The following is a 16709-nucleotide window of genomic DNA, read 5'->3' as shown; positions in this document are numbered from 1 at the left end:
GTGTTGTAACATTCCCTGTTTTTCCTTCTGAGTCCTTGTGTGTTACATACATGTGCAACTAATAGTTTTTTTGGTGTTTCTTCTAGGATGTTATTCCTCACATGGCTAAAGAGTATGGTTTCAAGTATGAGTTAGTGCAGTACAAGTGGCCCCGCTGGCTTTATCAACAGACAGAAAAACAAAGAATCATCTGGGGCTACAAAATTCTTTTTTTGGATGTTCTTTTCCCTTTGGCTGTGGATAAAATAATATTTGTCGATGCTGACCAGGTAAGAAAAAATAATGCTGTATAAATGTATGAGGAATTCATTTGGGCTTAAATTGATCCAGTTTCATTCCCTGTGGCTATTTTATTCAAATGTTGGTCTTTTAAGACTATTGCAGTTGTAGAAGCAGAACCAGTGGTGTTACAGAACATGAAATGCAATAATTTCACTTGTCTTTAGTCATGTAGAAATTAAGAGCCTTACCACACTGAGTTGCCCTAAATTGGCCGTGCAGAGAGAAAGGCACCTGGAGAGGTATGTGCCATCTAAAAGGTGCGTTTAACCTAAAGCATATTGGAGTGGTTCAGCCTCTGGGCTGATTGTGAGAGGACTTCTCCACTCACTATGGAAGGAGTCTGAGGTAATTAGTTTAGACCATTTGAATAACTTATAGATGGCTCAGTTTTTTCAAGATGAATTCTGTCTCTGTTTTTCTTAAATTTCTATGTAGTCTCTGACACAGAAATGAATATTGTATAGTATACTGAAAGGTAACATGCTGTCTCAAACAGACGAGACATTGAAGAGTCTATCACGTGGTTATTAAAAACCTCAGAACAAATATTATGTATTTTGGTCCTTTTCCGAAGCTTGAGAATAAATTAAATTTAGATGTGGCAATGCAGACTGCAACTTCCTGCAATTTCATCTGGATACAGTAGTAGTACTGGTTGTCTGTCCTAACTACTGTAAGGATTTCTCTGTACTCTGAAACAGCTAAAAAATTTTTTTACCACTGATAAATTACATTAGTAAATATATTTGTAAATATAACCTATTTTTAAAAGTACTTTACTGCTAGATACAAAGATTTTTCAAATGATGCAATAATTTTTGAGTGCCTAAGTTAATGTAACAAATGGGAAGGATTTTTTAGACAGGAGATGCTCAGTAGATTTTGAAAATTATATTCCTGCATGAAGGGACTTAATATTGGGCAGCCAGAAACACTGGTCCATAAATTAAAAATGCTTTGCTTGTTTTATTTAATTTACTTATTAAATGTGTTCCACAGATGGCCTCAGAATAAACACGCATTTTTTTTCCTGGAACAATAATTTGGTAAATGTCATTCCAGTGGAATTCTTTATCTATACTCCACTGTTTTAGTCTCTCAGGTTTTTTTTTTAATTAAAATTAAACTTCGGGAAGCTTGCTGCAATAACTACCCTCATATGCACACCTTAAAAACAGTATTAATTTATAAAAATAAATACATTTTTATTTAGATCGTGAGAAGTGACCTAAAAGAACTCAGAGATCTAGATCTAAATGGAGCTCCCTATGGATACACACCTTTCTGTGACAGCCGTAAAGAAATGGATGGGTACCGTTTCTGGAAATCAGGATACTGGGCATCACATCTTGGGAAAAGGAAATACCATATTAGGTAGGATAACTCCTTACATATTTTTGTGCCGTTTGTGAATTTGATTAAAATCTGGGTCTTGGTATTGATCACTGAGGCATTCAAAAGCAATTGCCCTATAGTCATTCTCAGTCAGAGGTGAATAAGGCATAAATTCTGATGATGTTGATTTCACTTTTTTATTGCAGTTTCAGCTACTTAATTTTAAAAATATATTCCTTTAGGATGGGAACAGTTTTTTGCTTCGTGTTACTTTTATTAATGTTATCAAAAAGAAGGTGAAACTCCACAGATCTTAATTCTTTTTTTATCTTTGTAGTGCCTTATATGTTGTGGATCTTAAGAAGTTCAGAAAGATTGCAGCAGGAGATAGGCTTCGGGGCCAGTACCAGGCTCTTAGTCAAGATCCAAACAGTCTGTCAAATCTAGATCAGGTATATATGGCTTTCAGCAGTTTGGTTTTTATTTTCTTTATCTTTCTCAATATGCATGGAATTGTTTTGTATCTCAATGTACATGTTACATAATTCTGAAACTATTTGCCCTTTACTGCTGCTTTAGCACATTTTCAGGTGTGCATATGAGCACAGTTCAGAAAACCAAATACTAAATGATGATTAATTGTTTAATATGAAAAAAATCAGGAAAAAACAGCGTAGAGGACTGCTGTCCTTTATTTGTAGTTGTTCTATGTGCACTTGTGTGTTTTTAATGATAATCCTATATTCTGATAAAGGTAATTATATTCTTATTTACAAGAGCTTTTTCCTCTTTCTTCTTCTTTTTTCCATTAATGTAAATTTTTAATTTTTGTAAACTAACTGCTAATGCATTGTAGCGGTTGCTGTACATGGTCACCCTGGGGTGACTGTAGCCTTCATTTATATACCTCCACCAATTTTTAAAGCTAGGTGGGGTAAGTCAGGGTGCAAGTCACAAGCATGTAAGTAGATCCCAGATGTACAGACCATACTTAAATTTATTATTCTCTTCTGTAGTAGAGGTTCTTTGACTCAATAGAAGATTGATAATACAGCTCATCCAATTTCTGCCTGAGTAAATGATGCTTTTTATTTATGTCTCTGTTTGGATGAACTTCAGAAGGCTTCATAAGTGAGATTGTCCCTGCTTTTGTAATTTTCCTTCTGGAATTACTAAAGCACAAAAGGATTTTACGTGCCTATAGCAGTAAAGGGATCCCACAGTAGCAAAGCCCCCGTCTCTCAGTGCCTGCATTCCACCCCCTTACTCTGCAAGCGAGTTTCTCTCTTACATAAGTACATTAATGCCACTTGCGTTTTTTCCAGAAATGAAATTAAAAATTGAAAGTAGCAGTTCTTATAATACTGGACAAAGAAAAATGGAAATACAGCTACACTACAAACTCAAACTAGACTGGACACAGGGAGTTGGAGAAGCCTTAAGCTGTAACTGTTAAGAGCAAAAGACTGAAATAACAGCAACAGTCAGATTTTACCTCTCTTTTCTGGACAACAGAATGAATTATTGGCCCTGTAGCACACACTCGAGAGTTCTGATGTGATTTAGCTGTATGTTTTTCAAACGTAGTCTTACCCATATGTACAAGGTGTCTTTCAGAAAGACCTTTGAGATTCAGAAGCTGGTTACAGGGCTTCCACTGTATTGCTGCTTTTCAGAAATAGTAATTAGTTTTATCTAATGTTCTCAAAATATTAATAATGTATATCTTTCCATTTTAAGATTCTTATTTTTTCAATTGCAGCATTAATACCTGCTATCATGTATCTCATAAGTCTGTTGGATCAAATCGAAAGCCACTTAAGTGTCAGCTACCCTTCCCTCAGCACGTCAGTACTGAGAGCAGACACTAAGGTAGCTAAGTCTTGGCAGAATGGAATTGGAATTACTTTGGAAAGGGAAATATTTCCAAGTAATATTTTCAGTTATCTGCTTTCTGACTGTATTGGTAGGAATCAATTTCTGTCTTCATTGCTACTACTTACACCAAATACAGCAACATTCCTAGAAATACAAACCACAGTGCAATGTATTTTACAAGAGTCCTGGAGAGCTGTTATCTACTGATAGGGACTCATGATGATAAATTTTTGTCTTTTTATTTTTATTGTAAATATCTGACTGGAGTGCTCACTGCCCTTCTCAAAGAAGCAGCAATATCTCAACTCTTCGCTAATCTGCCAGCACTACCACTTCACGGGTGGTAGTTAAGGTTATGCTAATGTAAACCACAAGATAGAAGTAGATAGAGTGGAAAAAAAGTAATTTTAAATGACAAGGAGAGTAAGTAAAGAACTCATGGGGAGAAAAATGATACGTGATAAAAACTAGACTTCCAGTACAGCATATTTAAAAAGAACAATTAAAGAGAAGCATGGAAATGTCTATGTATAGATGAGAAAACAAATACTTGACAAATATTTATACTAATAGCAATTCGTTAAAAAATAGATAATTAACCATTTTTACTTAAAGAATAAAAATTGGCAGAAAGGAATGTGAGACTAATTCTTTTATTAAGAGGCAATGTTTTTATATTTTTAAATTGAGGTTTTATTTTCTAATAAAGATGCTGCTGTTAGAGGAGTTCCCCTTTAAAATTTTGTAGGTTGTCTGACTAAATGTGAAAACAGTTGTATTCTAAATCAAATTGAAGAATAATATTTAAATGATGTTTGTGAAAGTCTAGAAGACTTTAATTTCAGTAGTTTACATATTTTGAATGACCAAGAATTTTGGCACTGACAATTAAAACAACCTGTACTTACCCTTATTCATTTATTTTTCTGATTCATTAATATTTCCTCTTTGATCTTCTAGATGTATTTTAATGTTTTTGAGGATAAATCACTTTCTTCTGAAAGGATAAGCAACTTTTTGTTTAGAATGTTTTTTAAAATTTTCTTCTATTTACTTTAAATCCTGGAACTAGCAGCTGTCTTTCTACTCCATATAACAATTTGTAAATTCACAGCTTTCAGAGTTACTGTAGTAACTCAGGAATTGTCATTTCATTTAGAAAGTCAGAGAGGCACAACAGAAAACGATCTCTCTTCTCTAGAAATTGAGATGGTGATAAACCATTTATTTTATCTTCCAAAAATTCATAGACTTGACATTTTTCAAAAAATAAAGCATTTAAATTAATGTTTAATGTCTTGACTCTCGGTATACTTATATTTGATGTAATTTTCCTGTACTAATGTCTATATTTGCATTAAATTATATGCCTTTCATAATGCAGTTCTATGTGCTATTTTATTCTGTCACATTTAGCAACATGAATTGGCAAAATAAGATGTGACATACTTATTGGAGTACTGACATTTATTTTTTTAAATATAATGTAGGGGTTGCACATGTGAAAGAGTTTATGAACGGATCTACCAATGACACCTGTTATTTTTAACTATGGCCAGAGTACATGTAGTGTATGACTGCCTCAGGTTTTTCTTGTTTGTAAATGCTATTCCCTACATTCAGCAAGATACTGGTTCAGAGTTTCCATGATGAGAGTACTTGACTGTATAATAAAGGTTAAAAAAAAAAAGACGTTTTAAGTGAAGTAAGGAATATAGCCAGAACAGCAGTTTAATCGCTTTTCTTTTTCATGCTCGTGTTTCTGCAATCCATTTTCCTAGAAGAAGGCTAAATTTAGAATAGTGGCATAATCCTGGATTATATGCTTTTGAGCTTTTTTTGCAAATTTGAGGAATGGAAAGATGGTTTAAGTTTTGCTTTAATAATTTCACACAGTCTAATTCTGCTCAGTAATATTTATAGTTTGACTTGCAGTATCTGAACCGTAAGTATCAGACAGTAGTATTGCTTATGTCAAGCTAAGGAAGAACAGACGTAATTACAAGAAAAAATTGTTTTAGAAATGAGAGGTGGGATTGGCCATCAAAATGAGCATGACTAAGTTTTGAAGGTACTTGAACTAGGCGAGCACTTAGAAGGAAACGTAAAAACAATTTGCAGAAATGGTAATAGGCAAAGATCTTCTAAGTAGTTGCTTGATAACCAGTTACATTAAATTCAATGCTAATTTATGATTTTACAAAATTTGTACAGGATCTTCCCAATAATATGATTCATCAAGTAGCTATTAAGTCTCTCCCTCAGGAATGGCTTTGGTGTGAAACCTGGTGTGATGATGAATCCAAGAAAAAGGCTAAAACAATAGACTTGGTGAGTTGATTTTGAGTTAAATTAGTTTTATAGATTAAAAATTTCACTATCGTTTCTGTGGCTTTTGAAATGCGCATATGCAGTGTCATGGAGGCAGCCTTGCTGGAAGGCACTGGAATGCTACTGCCCGTTCCCTACAATACAGCAACTTTTCTCCTTTCCTCTGAGACCTCTCCTGCTTGCTTTCTACCAAACTTGCTTATGTTGAAGCTGAAAACTGTACCCAAAAATTAGATATTGCTATCTGTAACTGGACAGTATCAGGGTTTTTCACACCTGTACATATATTTTCCCTATCTTTTTTCCGTATTTAGTCAGGTTAGTGGACCTCTACTAAGTACGGCTAACTGGGTATTGTGTGCTGCTATTGCGCTCCCTACAAAGCAGGTTCTTCCAGAACCCGCTGTGTAGAGGATTAGTATTATCATGGTTTTCTCTGTCCATTTCACCACTCAAAACTGCAGATAAAGCAGAGCTTAAAAAGCATAATGCTGAGGAGACTACCCACGTTTAGAAAGAGGATGATGTCTGTCTTTGGGAACTGATATATATATAGAGAGAAAACATTCGTCTCTGTCATTACCTCCATCCCGTTTTTCCCCCATCCTCATTTTTTGACAATCCCCATGCAGTGTGAGTGATACTTCAAGAGCAGTAATTCTGAAGAAAAACAGGCAATTGGAATCTGGTGCAAATATTCAGTATGTAAATAGTTTTGTTTTCTTTGTGTCTTTACAGTTGTTAAAAAAAACTTTTGTGCACTAAACATGGGTACCATCTATTCAAGAAAGATTGAAATTAAATTACTAGACCTTCTTTCCATCCCCATTATCATGTATCACTTTTTATTATGATTTCCACTTATGTTATTTTATGGAAGTAATCAATGCATTTTCTAGACAAACTAGAGGAAGCATCACAAACTTAGTAAAAAACATACAAGATATACATTAGCATATTGAAATTAAATCTGATATCTCCCTAAGTAACTTTGTCTAAATATTAGTAGTCTTGTGCTAGCTATGTCTCTGCTATCCATATAGTAAGGTGAAAATAAAAGTATTTAGAATAAAATGTTTTCAATTATTTAAACAGGATTTATTTACAATTTGTTTTGTGTGATTATTTTTTTAATTAATATCAAGGTAAATTACCTTGCATGCTGTCCTTCAATGAAATTGTAAATGCTGGCAAAATTACTTTAGGTGTGAAATAATTTAGAGCAAAGAAAAACATTGGAGAGTGGAGATATTTCTGTGAGCTGGTAAGCAATGGCCATGTTTATAAAATATGAGAATTTTAGCCAGATATTTAAACTGGTATGGTGACTATAATCTACAGTAAATAGGAGTTCTCTGCAAAATATTAAGTTGTGGGTTTTTGTGTAAATGACTTTTTACTGTACTTCTCTAAATTCCTTGTCAAGAGTCATGATTTGCTGTTGAGTAGTTTCTGCCTGATGTTAAACTTATTTTTCACTTTGAAATAATTGTAGACCACTTTGAAACATTCAGAGTATTTTCCTAGTCAACATATGATTATGTATGTCGTAATGTATGTAGTGTTGTAAAACAATAATACACGTTTGGTGTTATGCTGTTTAGTGATGTTGAGGGGGAGATCACTTAAAGTTCCTTGGAGAGGTGATATTTTCACATTTACTTTGTTTACATCTAGCATGTTTTAAACTTTCAGTGCAACAATCCCCAAACCAAAGAACCAAAATTAAAGGCTGCTGCCCGGATAGTTCCCGAATGGGTTGACTACGACTCTGAGATACGAAAGTTAGTGCAGCAAATTGAAAAAGAGAAGAAAAATCTAACATCGTTCTTTCAAAAAGGTAATTTACACACACATTTATCTGTTAGCTCTTTAAAGTAAATATTTATGTGGTTAAAATTAAGATTGGGGTCAGTAGGCACAAATATTGTAGTATTAGTGTAATTTTCCCTGCTCTTAGAGAAATTGTATGAGTTTTATGAAAAGAAGCATCATGCGACTCTTAGAGTTACACTAAGACGATCAAATCTTTTGTTTCATTCCAAAATCTAGAAGAAAATTGTTAGCAGTGTCCTATTCTTAGAGTTCAAACACAATCAACTGTTCCACATGATTTGAGCCATAAATACTGAATAAAGTATACTAGCTTAGACCTCACTTAGAGAATCTAAAGCTAATGCCTTGTAATTCAGTGTGGTCTGTTAAGCAGTAGGTTACTGAGTCTATTAATTCATTAGTTCACAAAAACTTTTTCAATAATCTGAGTCCTCGGTGTCAATCACCTATATCAATTCAGTAGTAAGGTATCCCTTATTTATCTTTTCTTATTTATCCTTTTGGCTTGAAATTTGCTTGAAAGCCACTTGCTGTTTAATTTTCTTGCATGAATTTTTTTTTTTTACATAGCTCTTCTGACTTCTTAATCTTATAGAGCCAGTGCTTATTCAAAGTACAAAATGTGAGAGATTTAGAAAAATAAAGGACAAAAGCTGTACACAAGAATATCTTAAGGTTAAAAGCCTCCTTCCCTCCAAAGCTAAGAACTGCCCAACACTGAACCATCGAGATAAATGTGAAATCTGCCAGTTCAGCAAGTGCTGTTTGTCTCAGCAGCTCTCACTCTGGCTTATCTACGTGGGGCCTTTCTGCACCTGGCTGAGCAGAAGGGTCTCCTTCGCTTTCTCCATACTGCCCAGATTTGCAGCCGCGGTCTCCGCACCTGGCTACTTGTGCTCTCCTCCTTTCATCTCATCTTCTCTCAAAATGTCCACGTTGCGCTCTCTGTCTTCAGACTGTAGTTTACAGGTTTCTCCGCAGCCCTGGCCCCCAGTCCCATTTCCTTTCCTATAGCTCTGTGTCCCTGTATGCTCTACTCAACAGCTACCGCAACCCAGGTGCTCGTTGGCAGCTTTCTTCTCGGCCTTGCCCAGGCCAGAAGGGAGGGAACCAAGAACAGAGAAACAGGGAGGCTTTCTAGACTGGAGTCACTGGGAAACATGGGTAGGATGTCCTGGGAGGTCTCCTGAGCTGCTCTTACCTAATCTGTTATTGCATGGCCAAGTTTGGGCAGTGTTTCACAGGGATAGGAACAGGCATATTTGTGCCAGTTCAGACCTTCACCGCAACACATGGGAAAGCTGCAACTTCCCAAATTAGAAATGAACAGAATGCTTTCATGAACAGGTATATTTTTTCCTAACTCATGGCATCAGAAGACACTAAAATAAATTTGATGTAGCAGACGCCTGCCAGGAAAACAATTATTATTAAGGATTGGCAAAGTTAGAAAAAATGGAAAACATGATCTTTCCGCAGGATATGGCATGCAGCTTTCATAACTGTACTACATTGCTATGCTTGGTAATATATAGTGTACCTAGAAAAAAAAGACAGTATAAATGGTGGTTTAGTTTACAAATAGATTTTAGTTTATTTTTTTACTGAAATTGTTTTAAATTGAGTTAATTAAATAGCATGAGGAAAAAAACCCCACTCTTACAGGACTTCCAATAAGACTTGACCTCATGGAGTAATGTGAAACAAAAAAAGGTGATCTCAGCTCTCAAGGTTGAAGAAGAAACTTAGCAGATAAATATTTAAAATATTTGAATCAGGGAACAAATTCACTTTTCATTATGAAGAAATCTTTGTAGTTTTTATCCTTTGTGAAAGCTTATGGTCAACTTTTAGCAAGGCTCTAAAATGAAGTTCATGTTGCTGAACGGTCTGACTAGCAGTAAATAGAAAGTAAAGGGCTTTCTCCATATTTTACAAAACTAGTCATTAAGTCTTTATGCAATTGGGTTTTATAATCCTTTTTTCCCTTTGGTTACAGGTCTTAAGCACGATGAACTATAGCACAGCCTGTAAACAGCAATGGTGACAGCCCAATAGTCTTCTACGAAAGACTGAATGGAAGTTACGATTGTTACATTGGCACTATTTGTAACATTCTTTAATGTGAAGTCAAATATTTTATAACTTATAGTGTTATTTAAAAAATTTTAAATGAAATACAAAAACAGAAGAGAGAAATCCACAGGTACTTGATTTTTTTTCTTAACCAGTGTAGAGTAGCTTTCCTCATTTCTTTGGTTTTCTTTTCCTTCTCTAAAGGACAGTTTGCCCAGAGGATTTTAGAATATAAAGATAGATGTGTTTGTTCAGCTCTTCAAAGATATGTTGTGGCAGCCTGGAGGAGGACACACACGTCCAATACATACATGAAAACTATTTTGTGCATATTACGTGTATTAAGCTAATGTATTTAAATATGAAAGATTTTGGTTATACATCTATAGTTTTGTCCCTGGAGAAATGCTGTGGTCACAAGAAAAAAATCTCAGTGTAGCAAAGATACTAGATAAAAAAATAGTTTGTGTAATTTAGACCACACAAATCTAAGTCAAGTTTGAAGCTCACTAAAGCAAGGAGTGTCATTTTTCATTGATTATGCAGGATTGCTGCACTCTTACTAATTTAAAAGAATAATTTTTGATTCTTAAGCTCCGTTTGGTCACTTGTACAGTATGTCATAGAATTCCATTATGTTTTTTGGTTAAGATTATTTTCCAACCAGCATACATTGTATCAGAAGGTCAGTACCTGAAAGCTGTTTCCACTTAGTTTTGATTATCATCATATTGTTTAGAATTTAAAATAAAATAGTCAAAAATACTCAAGTATTTTATTATCAGTGGTGTCTCCTGTAATTTTCTAAGTATATCCTCACAAAACTATTGGTCTAATGGGCTACTGATAATTTGATCCCACAGAAATTAGCAGTGAAAAGCTCTTGCAATACACATATTAGAAAATAGGAAATTTGTTTATTAAACTGAAATCTTGTACCTTAAATACACACTCTTGCTTAGGCTCTGCTGGTTCCAAAGTACATTGGATATGACCATGACCACAAATTCTTACAACAGCTTAATGCAGTCTTTCAGTCTAAATGCTTGAAATAAATTATAAAAGAAAAGATCAGGTAATTTGCACTAAATGGATGAATTCATAATGAGTTGCATAATATTTTCATACTAGCAAGTAAGTGAATAATTAATAAGAAAAATGAAGCATATTTTGTATGCACTGTCAATGTCCTCAGGTGTAGCTTATTTAAAATTGCTTACTATAAGAGCAAGTATTTAAAATCATGCTTTGCTGATATCTTTCAAGTCTTAGACATGCACTTTTTAATAGGATTTTCTATTTTTTATGGTATTACCTTTATGCATTTGAAACAGTTTCAACATGTCATATAAGGATTTTGAAAGGCCTGTTGTGGGCATTTTCTTTGAATGAAGTACCCAATGAAGCATTTCCTGTGTAACCCAATAGCAATAACCAGTAAATCCCAATTTTACTTCTTTTTAGCTATCCCATTTCACTGCAATATCTGTTTTGCTACGCTTGTTCTCTAACATAATTAGTTCAGGCTATCAGGCACTTGAACATAAACTTTGTTGGTATTTTTATACCATATAGTTGGACTTATAATTGACTTAGCAGATGTATGTGCACCATTACTATAAATTCAATGCATAACAAGGAAACAACTGATACTCCCTATCAGAGAAAGAAAACATTATTCAGCTGCCTGATGCTTTTTTTTAAGCTTATACTTCCATCCTGATGTTTACTCTGCAGCAGCATTTCACATTCATGTCTTGGAATTTCATGCTTGAAGGGTATATTGGAAAGCTCTTTCTTTTTTTAAGCCAGAAGTTAAAGGTTCTTTAAGAAACCTTACTTCTCTTTTAATTATGATTATCTGTGTAGGAAATTTGTTATGCAGTATAGAAAGTGGATAATTTATGCACTGATTTCGTATTCATTTTATCTGTAGTGTCCTGTTCTTTTCAAAATTGGATTACTTCTACAGGCTTTTAAAAAGAAATAGCTCTTTAAATATGATTTCCTTAAGCTTACTCACATTATTAGAATATAATTTCTCAGAAATGTAATTTGCTGGAGATATTTTGCAAATTTAAAAGGTTTCATGCCATTTTCTACAGTGTTGTATATATTTGTAAGAAGCATTTTACAGCATTTCTTTTTCTTGCCTAATAATATTTTCAAGGAAAGCTTTGTTTTATAAACAAATACATAATTTCAAAAAAGAGGTCCAGCAAATATATTAACTACTTTTCAAAGATCTCTTTAAAGCAACACTCTGATTTGTTAGTGTATAATTATATTTTTTAATACCAAACCAATGGATGGGATATGTTGTACAAAATATTAAAGGTGCCACCAGAGAAAAAAATAATTTTGTATTTTGTATTACACAGTAACCATTAAATACTTGGTTAACAGATCCAAGGCAAAAAAAAATTGCAGCACATCCTCAAATGTCTTTAATCTGAAGAAGGCATTTGTGCTGGGAAGCAACAGCAACGTTCAAAACTAGGAACCTGCTGTAGGGTGAGAACTTAAAAGATGCAGAGAGCTCGTTGCTAGTTTCCAGTCCGTGTGCTCTGCCCTGTGAAAGGGAAGAAAATGCATCCTGGATTACAAGACTGTTATGGAAACCTGGTTCAAGCTTTAGCTCCAGTGACTATGTAGCAGACTGATGAAAAGGATCCTCAGCAGCGGGGAGTCAGTGCCCTGCTCCTCTCAAGGAAGGGCTTCTTCAGGGGGCAGTGGACTCAAAGCTACTCCCTAACTTACAGTTTTGCACTGATTTTGTGAATATCACTTCTTTGCCCACATCTTCTGCTGAACCTCATTCAGATGCAGTCTTGAGATGCATGGATTCAAGTCACCATGAAGCAGAGGGGCTGAGGACCTCAGATCTCCCCCATGCTGAGAAGGTGTGCTCACAGGGAGGCTATCATGTCAGAGGACAGTCTCAAGACAGTGCTAGTGCTAGCTATTATTCCATTCTGAATGTCAGACACATGTCCCAGCAGCTCCTTCTAACACTTCTTAGCCAACTGTATGTTTAAAGTCTTAATTTGGTTTGTGAATTCCTCGCCCCAAGGCAGGAGTTACAGAGTTATACAGCCACAATCAGTACTGCAGGCCTGAAAGTGCTTGGTCTTTCTATACCATTGAGGTGCTTTATCTCCAAGGTCACTGTACTGTAAGGAGAGAGTTTCCCAGCATAGCACAATGCGATTGAGTGTGAGGCATGCTGTCATTCTACTATGATTTACCTTTCATAGGGACATGCTGCATAACAACATTGCATTTTCAATTCTTTACCACCCTTAACATGAGCTATCCTATAGCAAGCATCTGGCATTCTCTAAAGCACATTGACTCTTGCAGCAACAACAGGAGGGAAATGTTTCACCTGTAGAAAAATTCTTTACAATTAGGAAGATGATCCAAGAGATACATCACTCTCTCTAGTGTTCTGAAAACTGATAGAACTTGGTACCGTTGTAAGCCTTGATGAACAGCTGCTCAGCTGTGACACTACCTGTTGCTTCTCTTGTCTCTGTACATTGTCTATCCCCCTCTCCTCAGTTAGGTGGATACTCTGCTTGCTTACAGCTATGAGCTTGAAGAAAAACACACCACCAACTACACAACCACCTAAAATCCAACCCTGGCCTCCTGGTGCAAGTTCTTCCCCAAGCCTCACAGAGCTGACATTTCAAGAATCTCTCCTGGACTGTAACTGTACCTCTTGAGCTTTTTTTGAGGTTGAAAAAGTCTGAAGTGCTCATATCTGTCAGGTAGGCCACAAGTTTCCAAAGACAGACACTGGGAAACCACTAAGGAATCTCACATAAAACCTGGCCTCTTAAAGAAGCCCTTGCTTCTAACCACACCCTAAAAATCTCATCTTGCCTTCTGTCATCTGTGTTCACTTTCATACATTTGGCAGCTGCAAGCCATGTAATTTTAAACTCTGACACCTTTGCTCTCACCAGCTGTGTATGCATCGATGCCCTTCATCACTGTATACACCCACAAGCCCATGTGTACAATAAATTGCTTGCAGCCAGGAACCCCTAAAAATTAAGTTTCTAAGGAGAGGTTAAGAAAATAACATGCATGTTTTGATGACTGATAAGGAGCTCGCTTACTTAGTCATATTGTCATTTCTGCATGTGTACATGCCCTGGCTGACTTCAGGTAGAATTGCCATCTTTATAGACACCACAGATACAGACTCCATTTCTCACATTGCTGCACAGGGGTTATATTGGTAAGGAGGTGGAGGCCTCAGTGACGCTTTATGGCATTGCATATGCTTTGATGCTTTCTTCAGTGAAGTCAGCCATGGAGTTCAAGCCCTACTGGAGCACTTTAAGGGCACAGTGTGCTCAGAGGTCCATGATGCAGTTTCTGCTCCAGCCTCTGCAGAATAGCACTGCCTCTTCTTCTCTTCAGCTGGCCTTGAAGTCTAGAGCTGGCAGAGGTGCTGCATAAGTAACTCCTGCAGGCTCAGCAACTTCTCACCTGCCTTCTGAGTTTGGTACTTTTGTCAGCCCCCTTGGAACATTCACTGGATTAAAAATAAATAATAGTAAACAAACAAACAAACAAACAAACCAGTTTACTGTCTTTAGAAGTAGTTTTCATCATTGCCAAGAAATCACAGCTTAGAGTACACACTCATTTTACACATCCCACATGCCCTCAGCCACCCACCTTCTCTCCTCAGAGCTGCTGACTCACTGCAAGTTCCAGCCTCAGGAGAGCAGGCAGAGGGGATTCCTCCTCTCCCCTTGTGACACTGGCAACTGAGGGGCCAGAGGCTTTCCTGGGACAAGCTGCTACCCAGAAAGACTGATGTGATCTGATTCTGCCCCCCAGAACAGAGCCAGGTACTGGTCTGGGACAGTTTGTCAAACTCTGTCCTCTACCTTCAATACAACACATCCCAGCGCTCCTGCAAGCTGCTCAGCTACAAGGAGAGGGGCTGACCCACAGGCAGGCACTAGCTGGGCCTGACACAACAGGAGGAAAACTAAGTTTTGAAACCCAGGTGTGAAGTATCCAAATGCTGCTTCACTCTCTACCATACTTTTGCATTAGCTGCTTAAGGAATTTTAATTTCACCCCCACGCCAGTGTTTTGGCAGCCTTTTACTGCATGTCTGCACAGCTCTAACTTCCAACTCAGAGAACAGGATGAGGAAAGAAGGGCAGACAAATAACACTGCAGTGCTTTCTTGTCATCATAAATATCTTTATTGTGAAAAATACCATAAAATAATTCCCACAGTTCTAGAAAAAACAGTTCTTGGTTTTTAGATTTATGATTTTATATAAAGACATTTTTAATTTCAAACATTTGATAGATCTCTGGCTAGCTTTACCTATCCTTCTTAAAACATAAAACTGCTACTTTCAGATTTGTTGAGGGCAAAAAAAATTTATTCTCCCACTCATTTTTTTATTATTTTATGGATAAAAGTGTGCATTACAGAGCAAACAAACAATACCTTACAATAAGGCACTTTTAAATACAACTAACCTGCTATGCTATACTGGCTAGTTTCCAGCAAAGCTCCTACAAATCACAGCCCTAAACAGAAGAATAATTTTTATTCCAAACAATGGTCTGAAAACTGAAATGATAACAAGCTTTATTTTTTTTAAAAAAGTTTAAGCTGACACATTTTCTGTTTGTCACAAGTTTGAGCTCTTAAGTTTATAATTCACTTCAAATGTGTTTTAATACTGATTTATTAATGCATCAGTATTAAGCATGTATCAAGTAAAATATGCTCCCCCCACCTTCATTTTAAAACAAATTGGAAACTAGTTCATTAAGACTGAAAGAGAGAATCCAACAGAGAAAGTTTGCATCTACATATAGGCCAATTATTGTAACGATGCTTCATGCACATCTCAGGGTTTACAAACTACCAAGACATTTATTTCAATGTTCAGTTATTGAACATTATTGCACTATGGACACCCACTAATAAATAAAAAGGCAAATTCAGCTTCCTTGTACATCGCTTGCATCATTAACGCTCAGTGTGCTGCCAGCGCTTCATTTTCTAAAGTCACCTCAGGAAACGCGTCACTGTATCTGGAGATCCTCAAAACGTAAATGCTTTCTTTTTAACACAACTTTGTCTTTTTCTATTTTCAGGAGTACCTTTGAGCTAAAAGCCAGCATCTGCTCCCTTAAAGACAGTGCTGGAGTTATAACACTTCTTGTAATCAGCAGCTGCTCAGTATCAGAAAGCCTTGCTCTCCATTGTCATTTTTTAAGACACTGTCTTCCACAGAAGGACCTATGAACAGCATTCACACATTAATCATCTTCCTTCTACTGACTTCATTCAAGCCTTTATTTCTTAATATGCAATTTTCCCTTTCCCCTTCATTCTCAAAATAAACCTAATCCTTTTTGTTCCTGACTGCTTCCAGTGTAGAGCAGAACTGTCCATTGCCTTAAACAAAACAAATAGGCATTGCTCTAACATCAGTGCCTTGAATGAGTAATTTACTCATGAGGGACCATCTTACTCCTTCCCTAAAAGAAAAAAATTAAAAACCAGGGAAAAATTTTCTCAGCTTTTAAAAGAGAGAAGGGAAAGGGATGAGAACAAAAGCTGAATAGGGGTAGTCCTTTAAAAGAAGATATATTGTTTCTAGCACCTCCATAGCACACCAACATAGCTGTCTGTGGTATTTATTGTGACCTCCTGAAACTGAACAGCACTCCTGTATGTACAAAATACAACATATTGCTTACACTGGTCATTCGATACTAATTTAAGAACAGCCCCTTCTGTAGTGAGCAAGGCAATATAGAAGAGTTTATACAGAGCAATGGCTCGTACACAAACACATGCAACCTGCAACCCACGGAGCAGCCACCCAGCCCGCAGCAAGCACAGTTGGGTGCAGCTCACCCCTCAGGTACAGAGGGCTGACGATGGCCAAGAGAGGCCATTGTATGTG

The 16709-nt window shown here is 36.2% G+C and overlaps 1 protein-coding gene across 1 annotated transcript in view; it reads left to right on the top strand.

Annotated features, from left to right (window-relative positions):
* Positions 1-10432, top strand: part of UGGT2 (UDP-glucose glycoprotein glucosyltransferase 2) — an 81434-nt gene extending 71002 nt beyond the window's left edge. Inside the window, exons 33-38 of the mRNA XM_059835649.1 lie at positions 87-269; positions 1496-1656; positions 1955-2069; positions 5710-5826; positions 7522-7666; positions 9662-10432. Of these exons, the coding sequence (XP_059691632.1) occupies positions 87-269; positions 1496-1656; positions 1955-2069; positions 5710-5826; positions 7522-7666; positions 9662-9684 (744 nt within the window). The 3' untranslated portion in view covers positions 9685-10432. The remainder of the gene's footprint in view (positions 1-86; positions 270-1495; positions 1657-1954; positions 2070-5709; positions 5827-7521; positions 7667-9661) is intronic.
* The last annotated feature ends 6277 nt before the right edge of the window (positions 10433-16709 follow it).

Source organism: Gavia stellata, chromosome 1 (assembly GCF_030936135.1).
Source record: "Gavia stellata isolate bGavSte3 chromosome 1, bGavSte3.hap2, whole genome shotgun sequence".
Taxonomy (NCBI): Eukaryota; Metazoa; Chordata; class Aves; order Gaviiformes; family Gaviidae; genus Gavia; species Gavia stellata.
The sequence above is the reverse complement of the archived record's forward strand: the minus strand, read 5'-3'. Positions and strand labels throughout refer to the sequence as shown.